This window comes from Hordeum vulgare, chromosome 1H, assembly GCF_904849725.1.
Source record: "Hordeum vulgare subsp. vulgare chromosome 1H, MorexV3_pseudomolecules_assembly, whole genome shotgun sequence".
NCBI classification, from domain to species: domain Eukaryota; kingdom Viridiplantae; phylum Streptophyta; class Magnoliopsida; order Poales; family Poaceae; genus Hordeum; species Hordeum vulgare.
This window is the reverse complement of record NC_058518.1, coordinates 38,262,603-38,271,127: the sequence shown is the minus strand read 5'-3', so window position 1 is coordinate 38,271,127 and position 8,525 is coordinate 38,262,603. Positions and strand designations below refer to the sequence as shown.

The window sequence follows — 8,525 nt, the reverse complement described above, 5'->3', positions numbered from 1 at the left end:
AGGCGGCGGGGTGAGGTCTAACGCCTGCTGGAGCGTGTGGACGTCCGGAAAGTTCATTTGGAGGCGCGACCTGCCTAGGCGCCACGCCGTCGCGTCGAACGCGCGGGCGGCCTCGTGCGCCGTGTCGTAGGTTCCGAGGCTAAGCCGGAGATTGCCGGAGCGTATCTCGGCGTAGAACCCGTCGTTGGGGCGCTGGCGGACGCCGCGGTAGCCCGACGCAGAACGGCGGCGCGGCGGCATGGTGGCGCGTCGGGGGCGACGCGCTGGGGCGACGGCGGCGGCGCGAGAGAGCGCGCGGAGCGGTGGCGCGAGGGAGCGGCAGCGCGCTGCCTTTTATAGGCGCGCGGGACGCGGCGCCGCAAAAATGACGCACGAGCTGCCGCCTTTTCGCGCGCGCGTAAGTGGTTCCCGCCGCCGATGGAGCGCGTCAATCTATCCCACGCACGCCTTTTTGCGCCATTGTTGAAGGTGCTCTAAGCCAAGCCAAGCGAGATGAGATGAGAAGAAGCCGCCGCAAAGTTGGACACTCCTACCTAGCCAGCTCGACGATGACAAAGAGGATAAGGGAACCAGTTAGCGGATCACATCCCACGTGCCGCCTGCTCAAATAATAACACCGCACCCTTTCCTTCCCGGTGGGATCAATCAAAGTTTGAGCGACGTGCAGTGCACCGATCTACCGATCGACTATCGTCGTGGCCCCGCAAATCGCAAGTCGCAACACGCCTCCCCACTCCTCCCTCGTCCCCGTACAAAAGGGACACGCGTAGCCGTCCACGGCTCCACGAGAGCACGGCAGCAGCACTCGAGCCAAGCCAGCCAGCCAGCCAGCGAGCGAGCAAGCGGACGACCGCCGCCGCGATGCAGCGCAGGCTCCCGGCGCTCCTGCGCCGCGCGGCGGGCGCGGGGCCCGCGCGCCGGCGGCGGCTCTCCGCCGCCGCCTCCTCCCTCCTCTTCGACGACACGCAGGAGCAGGTAATCAGCCGGCCAGTCAGGCCCGCCCCCGCCGTCCCGCTCCCGCCGCCGCCCGGCCCGCGAATCGCGGCCTCGCTCGCTGCGGCTGGCATGACCTTTTTTTCTTCTTCCCCCCCTCCTTCCTTTCGCAGTTCAAGGAGAGCGTGCACCGGTTCGCGCAGGAGCACATCGCGCCGCACGCCGCCGCCATCGACGCCTCCAACCACCTGCCCAAGGTAAGGGACGGAAGTGTCGGGCTGCCGTTCCTCGTACCCTACCGTACCGTCGATTGATTCTCCCTTCGAGTTGCGGTCTCTGTTACGTAGTAGTATGATTAATCTGGTCTGTGCTTGGGGCGGGCGCGCAGGAGGTGAATCTGTGGAAGCTCATGGGCGACTTCAACCTGCACGGCCTCACCTCGCCGGGTAAAATCCCTCTAAATTCCAACACCATTTCAGTCTTACTCCCTAGATGTTACTACAAGGCACAAGTAGAACACATGGTGCCAGTAAATACTCCCTCTGTTCACAAATATAAGAATGTTCCAACCTTTTCCTGAACCGGATGTATATGCACACGTTCTAGTGCGTCTGCTCACTCATTTCTGTCCATCCATATTGAAATATCCACGACATCTTATATATTTGTGAACGGTGGGAGTATTAGGCAATGTTTTATTGTTTTTACACTGGACCATGTCTGAATATTGGATCTGATCCCCAATGCGTAAGTACTCTGCTTCTGCCGCAACGGGGAGGAACTAGTCAAATACTACGTACTACTTACACAATGTTTAAGACCTCAGTAAAGTGTCCTAGAAAGTGCTAGGTGGGACCTCATGGGAGGTTAAGGCAAAACTGATAGATTAATTAATTGACACGGATGTTGGATGGTCATCTTAGTTAAAAGCCTCAGTGGAGTACATTGACACTACTGCCTTTTTCAACACTGTCTGGCCCTGCATTGTCTAATGTTAGTTGAGGGAATAGATTAAATAACACGGGGTTGTCATGTTCCACAGAGGAGTATGGAGGGCTCGGGCTCGGTTACATGTACCACTGCATCGCCATGGAGGAGATCAGCAGGGCGTCCGGGTCGGTCGGCCTTTCCTACGGTGCGCACTCAAATCTGTGCATCAACCAGCTGGTACTACTCCACTTTGTTTATATATGTCATTAGTCATTAGTACATTGGTTGAATTAACCCCTGAGTAACACAACTGTAATGTTTGCGGTATTTGTATATAGGTCCGTCATGGCAGCCCTACCCAAAAGGAAAAGTATTTGCCAAAGGTTCCTTCCCATATAACCAGCATTGTTTCAGTCAGACTCTGCCACCCAGGAGTGGTATATTTGCAATGATAATGGATTGTGACAATGTGATTTTCCTTTTTCTCTAAAGCTAATCAGTGGGGACCATATTGGGGCATTGGCAATGAGTGAACCAAACTGTAAGTATCCTTTGTATGCCGTATTGTTAAATTTCACTTATGCACAGGATTTCACATTAGTTCCGGCTTTCAGCTGGCTCTGATGTTGTCAGTATGAAGTGCAAAGCTGAGAAAGTAGATGGCGGCTATGTCATTAATGGGAATAAGATGTGGTGCACAAATGGTCCATCTGCTCAGACATTGGTAAGCTCCTGAGGACCTTGTGGAGAGTGGATGTTCTACTCTCGGGTGTACTACACCCGAGTTTGCAAAAAACTGGAAGAACGTGATGAGAACAAATCCAAAAATTCTGAAAATTTGAGACATCAATATTTATCACATGTTCGATCATCTTGCAAAATTTCAGCCCAAACTAACATCTGAGGAGGTCGCACTGGAAAAAACAAAATCGATGTTCAAAGTTTTGTGCACTGTTTGAGCATTGATTTTGTTTTTTTTAGTTCGAGCTCCTCGGATGTTGATTTTGGCTGAAAATTGCAAGTAGCCCGAACATTTGGTAATGTTTGATGTCTCCAAATTTCAGATTTCTTGGATTTGATTTAATCATGTTTTTCCAGCTTTTCCCAAACTCGGGTGTAGTACACCCGAGAGTAGTGGCTCCCGTATTATCTGCGGCCGTGCTTGGGTCACCACTTCCTATTTTTTTGAGGAATGGTTCACCATTGCCATTGGCTGTGTTGGTTTTTGTTTCTTTGGTGTTTCCATGTGTTTCCCAACAAGGGCATGTACACATTCAGAACAGTTTAGTATGTATATTTCATAGCGACATCTTTCACCCGGCTGCCAGAATAGCACTGAATCTGTCGGAGCCTTGCTACAAAATAAGTTATAGTTGTTATAATCCTATGTGGCCATACTAAGTGTGCTAGTTCACTGAAACTGAGATTTACAGGTTGTTTACGCGAAAACAGATATAACTGCTGGATCGAAAGGAATAACTGCATTCATAATTGAGAAGGGGATGCCAGGGTAATTAACCATTCCATTTTCTTCCCTTATGCTCTGTTGCGCATGAATGCATATCTTACTAAATTTTTTGTGAAATCTATGGTATTTAATGATCTTTGATTGCTAGATTGAGGCTTGGACATATAAAGCTTTAGGATAAAATATTAATATTATTGCTGAAACTACAAAAATGTTTACATGCCAGTATTTCTGATCATTACAGGTTCAGTACTGCACAGAAGTTGGACAAACTTGGCATGCGAGGAAGTGACACGTAAGATGTTTCTATTTAAGCAGGGTCATTAAATGGTTCATAGGTTCTTACTGAACAGATATCTCCGTAACAGATGTGAGCTTGTCTTTGAGAACTGCTTTGTGCCTCGAGAGAATGTTCTTGGTGAAGAAGGAAAAGGTATCATCTCCTGACGGTCTTGAATTCAGTTCTATACTTCTGTTGGTATTCTGAGATTTTCACTTGGTTGTTGACAGTCAGTTCACTAAGCCAATCTAAACAAGGAAAACTGTGATTTTTTTTAGATTTTACCCTCATATCCTTCTAAAATACTTACTGAACTTCTAACTGAAAAATGACTCCCTCAACCGAAATTCTCAACATGAATATTTTCGATATGTTTCTTGTTGCAGGTGTTTATGTCATGATGTCTGGTCTTGATCTGGAAAGACTTGTATTAGCTGGGGGTCCTATTGGGCTCATGCAGGCATGCCTTGATGTTGTTCTTCCTTATGTTCGACAGAGGGAGCAATTCGGGCGTCCGATTGGTGAATTTCAGTTCTTACAGGTATAGCCATGCAGCCCATTGTATCGTGTTCCCCTGTTTCTAGGTGCAACGTCTTGTTAGGATATTAGCGGGCATCTGGCACTAACATAAGGCGTGATCTTCTAATGCAGGGGAAAATGGCAGACATGTACACCTCCTTGCAATCATCAAGGTAGGGATACCAACCCAAGCCTTCTAGTGTGAAGTTTAAACAGCTTCTTACTGTTGTCTTCTTTGTTCAGATCATTTGTATACTCAGTTGCTAGGGACTGTGATAATGGCAAAGTTGATCGCAAGGTACATTTCAAAGTCCCAACATGTCTCTGTTTTCTTTTTTGAGTCACATTGTTGCATCACATGGCTACATTCATGTGTTCTGCTGTTCAAGACAATATAAAACAACCAATTCCGTGTCTATCATGTTGATGCCTGGTAAACTGATATCATCTTCATCTAATATAATATTTGCAATCAGGATTGTGCAGGAGTAATCCTCTTTGCTGCTGAAAGGGCAACACAAGTTGCACTTGAGGTCAGAACCCTCTCCTCAGTTCATGAGAATTTTTGTTGCATGTGCTGTTTTTACATGATTTCTTTGAAATGCGGTCAAATATCATGGAATGTTGCTCTTATTTCTTTCTCTTCACTGGACATATAAGATATTACTGTTTGACTTCTCAAATTTTGCACTTCTGCCATCCCAGATCTCTACTTTTTCTTCCTTCGACAAAGTTCTTACTAACTTCATATTTGTAACTGCTTTCAGCTTAGTGAGTCCCAGTATTATCAAGTTTTTTTCTGGTCCACTAATTGATCTTAAAACTCCCCATATGGCAGGCAATCCAGTGTCTTGGTGGCAATGGATACATAAATGAGTACCCAACTGGGCGTCTACTGAGAGATGCAAAACTGTTCGAGATTGGGGCTGGTACTAGTGAGATCAGAAGAATGATAATTGGCCGTGAGCTGTTCAAAGAGGACTGAAATTATTCTTCTGGAAGCCATCTTATCAGTGCATATTCTAACTGGAGGAGGTGAGCAGGATTTAGACCATTAGTGAACGGTCCCGGGTGTTCAAATGTTTGATGATGTTCTATCCAATCCTTCTCATACCTTTGTATATGCCCAACATTCTTGCAAATAAAGTTCAATCTGTTACTTGTCATCTGGTTCGAGTCAGCATCTATAAGTTTGTTGCTATGGTAATACTGCGACTTGACACATAATCGCATTTGGCTCACGATTCACTATACAACCTTTTGGATTCAGTATGACCTACAATGCCTAGAGACTGAGCTCTGCCACCTTTATGAGACAAGAATGCCATTTACACTTTCTAGTTTCTATATGACAATTCAGCCTACGGCGGCATAAATTTGAAAAGCTACTAAGTCAAGGAAGCCTAGAAAACCTTGCACACGGGTTTCATGGGCCTTTTTTACACCCTGTTAGCTTCAGTAGGATCTGTAATGCACTGGGAATCAGTTGTCTTTCCTTGAGTTTGAGCTTTCTGTTTCTGCCTCATAGCACCCCACTCGATGGCCTCAGCAACAACTCTTTGACGATCGAACGTGCTCTTATCTTGCTGAGTTCCATTAGATAATGGGGGATCTTCAGCCTGTTTCTTCTGGGGAGCAATACCAGGTTTCTCTTCACAGCCAGGGGGCACTACTGCGAGGAATCCCAATGCGACAACAGCGTCACTCATGTAAGGCCGCACGGAGTCTTCCTCATGTAGGCACATTGCTGCCACAGCCACAGCCTGGCTCAAGTCCTTTTCTGGGTATTCACCTCTAAGAAGAGGGTCTATTAGCTCATGGTACCTTCTCCTATCTCTGATAATGGGCATTGCCTGTTGATCAAACATGAATTTAGCTCAACTGTCTGGAAGAAACCTTGTCGCGAGCATCTTTTTGAAATAATTCCTAACTAAGCATTCTGTATGAGGAAGAAGAATATAGGAACAGAAGGTGCATACCCAGTTAACCAAGATTTGATCACTTGCTGGTTTAGTTGAATCGACAGCTTTTCTTCCTGTGATCAACTCAAGTAGGAATATCCCAAAACTGTACACGTCAGTCTTGATAGTTAGCTGGCCTGTTTTTATATATTCTGGAGCACAGTACCCATATGTGCCCATCACTCGAGTCGAGACGTGTGTCTTCTCCCCGACAGGCCCAAGCTTTGCGAGCCCGAAGTCCGAGAGTTTAGGGTTGTATTCCTCATCAAGAAGGATGTTGGGGGACTTGAGATCCCGGTAGATGACCGGCGGGTTAGCCTTCTCATGGAGGTATTCCAGACCCTTAGCGGTTCCGTGGGCTATCTTCATCCTTATATGCCAACCTAGTGGTATTTGATCAGTGCTGATATCTGCAACAACAACAGTTCAACTTATATATCTTGTTATGCATCTAGTAGTAATCAAATGTGCTAACGGTGACAGCACTTGAAAGTGATGCTGTACTGTCGCCTGAGTATATTTCACATGTCCGCAAAAAAGAGAGTACATTTCACATGATTTGTAAGTTGAAAATGATGCATATATGTTAATTCATGATCAATAAGGATCTAGATTTTTCTTTGTAGTAAATCTGGATGTTGTCAAGCTTAGCACTGAAACTTGAACGTGTTAATGAATAAAAGACTAGCGCTTACCGAGCAGGTGGTCTGCAAGTGAACCTAGGGCCATGTACTCATACACCAGTAGCCGTTGATCCCCGTCTGCGCAATAGCCTACCAAGCTGACCAGGTTTGGATGGTGTAAGAGGCTGAGCATCAAGACTTCAACCAGGAACTCTCGGTTGCCTTGAAATCCATTCAGGTCCAGTTGTTTCACAGCTACAATCTGATCATGCATCAAGAAGATAATTGAAGCAATGAGCAGATTGTTACAAGCCAGTAAGATTGTGTCTGAAGAATGTTTGTCTTGGAGTTGCTCCTGTGTATACCTGGCCATTTTCAAGCTGTCCCTTGTAGACCCTGCCAAAGCCCCCCTCTCCCAGAAGGTAGTCGGAGCGGAAGTTCTTGGTGGCTGTCGCTAGCTCACGGTATGTGAATGCTTTTGCATTCTTGGCGATGGTAGAACTTTCGGCAGTTTCGCCATTTGCTCTTACTTCGGATGATCGCCCATGTTTCGGAGCCTCTGCCAGGTAAATTTCGGCATTAGTTCCATTCTCTGCTCTCAACAAAATTCAAACATTCTGCTACAATGGTTTGCGGTCCATATTTGAATACCATTTTGGTTCATAATGTATTATTACCAGAATCCGACATGCATTACAGGGACAAGCAGCATGCCAGCAAGATGGGCTTGACAAATGGTACAGAAGGGATCATCCGCGGTCCTTACCAGACTCTGCGAGGGGCGCTCCGAATCGCGTCGAGGCGGCGGCGGCATTTGCGACGGCGACCTCCCCCGACTCGGCCCTCCTCGGCGACATCTTCTTCTCAGGCTTGAAGCATGAAAAGCATTTCACGGTCCGAATCCTCCAATGCATGTGCCTCTCAACCGAACCTCCTCCTTGCGCCCACCACGAAGATCTCCAGCCCCTCTGCTCCTACAATCCAGGAGACTCTGTGCATGTGCAATGGCAGCATGGACGAGGAGCTCTCCTCCCTTGCTGCAAGGTCCCGGTCACGGATTGCCATCGCACTCCTCTTGCAAGAGAAATGCGATCCCTGTGGAGGGGCTGTGATCAGGTGGGAGGAGCATTGTCTCCGTGCATTTTGTGGAGAGGTCAATGTGCTCACCCAAGAATAGGGTCTCCCTCGGTTTTGGGCCACACTTGAGCTCTAAAATTAGAATGCAAAAATGCTAGACGTACAAAAACTTACAAAGGTTTACTTAACCTTCCAAACTAACTTTTCTCCCCCCTCCCTGATTTTCAGTGGGGATGGGGCCCATCATTCCTCAATTACCAATCACAATCTTACACATCAGTTTATACGTAAAATCTTTACGTAAGCCTTTGTAGGTGTAGCATTACTCATTAGAATGTCTGCCCCTCTGAAGAAGACCGGCGTCCTCTGGAATGCACTGGATGTAAACGCCTTCCCTGATTCCCTGATCTTTTCTCGTTTTTGGGCCCCATGGTTGGAATCTTGGAAGGGAAAATGGCCCGCTTCAGTTTTGTTGTCCCTGTGGTTGGGCTTGTCGAAAGAAAAAGGACACTCTGTCTCATATGCTACTTAAATGAAATGCTAACTTTGTCCCCCCCGTCCTCCGACGACGCTCGCGGGGGCTAACCCTAGCGCCGTCGCCCACCCTCCCCTCCTCTCCACCTCCCTCGCCGTCGCCACGGGGCTTGAGCGGGCGAAGCTCGGTCGTCGCCGGTGGTGGCGGCCCTGCCTCGTTTCCTCGCGCGGGGGGAACGGCGCGGTTCTGATCCCTCGTT

The 8,525-nt window shown here is 47.6% G+C and overlaps 3 protein-coding genes across 4 annotated transcripts; 2 read left to right on the top strand and 1 right to left on the bottom strand.

The window, feature by feature from the left end:
• The first annotated feature begins 642 nt into the window (after window positions 1–642).
• LOC123409616 (isovaleryl-CoA dehydrogenase, mitochondrial) lies at window positions 643–5,296 on the top strand. Its single transcript, XM_045102505.1, has 15 exons — window positions 643–975; window positions 1,107–1,190; window positions 1,322–1,379; window positions 1,976–2,100; window positions 2,202–2,246; window positions 2,356–2,404; window positions 2,478–2,587; window positions 3,297–3,373; window positions 3,576–3,626; window positions 3,700–3,764; window positions 3,998–4,152; window positions 4,263–4,303; window positions 4,374–4,428; window positions 4,607–4,663; window positions 4,969–5,296. The coding sequence occupies exons 1-15, from the start codon at window positions 862–864 to the stop codon at window positions 5,113–5,115; spliced, it is 1,233 nt and encodes a 410-aa protein (XP_044958440.1). The 5' UTR covers window positions 643–861; the 3' UTR covers window positions 5,116–5,296.
• A 91-nt stretch (window positions 5,297–5,387) lies between these two features.
• LOC123409453 (probable serine/threonine-protein kinase PBL26) lies at window positions 5,388–7,415 on the bottom strand. Of its 2 annotated transcripts, XM_045102422.1 has the most exons (4): window positions 7,080–7,415; window positions 6,787–6,976; window positions 6,110–6,501; window positions 5,388–5,983 (listed from the first exon to the last, which is right to left on the bottom strand). In XM_045102422.1, the coding sequence occupies exons 2-4, from the start codon at window positions 6,905–6,907 to the stop codon at window positions 5,570–5,572; spliced, it is 927 nt and encodes a 308-aa protein (XP_044958357.1). In that variant the 5' UTR covers window positions 6,908–6,976; window positions 7,080–7,415; the 3' UTR covers window positions 5,388–5,569. The 2 variants fall into 2 exon arrangements, with proteins under 2 accessions (XP_044958357.1, XP_044958306.1); XM_045102371.1 differs by having other exon boundaries at window positions 6,787–7,173.
• LOC123409712 lies at window positions 7,188–7,988 on the top strand. Its single transcript, XM_045102611.1, has 2 exons — window positions 7,188–7,280; window positions 7,414–7,988. The coding sequence occupies exons 1-2, from the start codon at window positions 7,260–7,262 to the stop codon at window positions 7,918–7,920; spliced, it is 528 nt and encodes a 175-aa protein (XP_044958546.1). The 5' UTR covers window positions 7,188–7,259; the 3' UTR covers window positions 7,921–7,988.
• Window positions 7,989–8,525: the final 537 nt, after the last annotated feature.

Coding starts and splice junctions, on each gene's coding strand:
- LOC123409712 (XM_045102611.1), top strand. CDS start 7,260: ATGTTTCGGAGCCTCTGCCAG. Junction 7,281..7,413: donor TGTTTCGGAGCCTCTGCCAG/GTAAATTTCGGC, acceptor CATGCATTACAG/GGACAAGCAGCATGCCAGCA.
- LOC123409453 (XM_045102371.1), bottom strand. CDS start 7,087: ATGGCCAGGTATACACAGGAGCAACTCCAAGACAAACATTCTTCAGAC. Junction 6,502..6,786: donor ACTTGCAGACCACCTGCTCG/GTAAGCGCTAGT, acceptor TTGTTGTTGCAG/ATATCAGCACTGATCAAATA. Junction 5,984..6,109: donor ATCAAATCTTGGTTAACTGG/GTATGCACCTTC, acceptor TTTGATCAACAG/GCAATGCCCATTATCAGAGA.
- LOC123409616 (XM_045102505.1), top strand. CDS start 862: ATGCAGCGCAGGCTCCCGGCGCTCCTGCGCCGCGCGGCGGGCGCGGGG. Junction 3,765..3,997: donor TCTTGGTGAAGAAGGAAAAG/GTATCATCTCCT, acceptor TTCTTGTTGCAG/GTGTTTATGTCATGATGTCT. Junction 4,664..4,968: donor CAACACAAGTTGCACTTGAG/GTCAGAACCCTC, acceptor CCCATATGGCAG/GCAATCCAGTGTCTTGGTGG.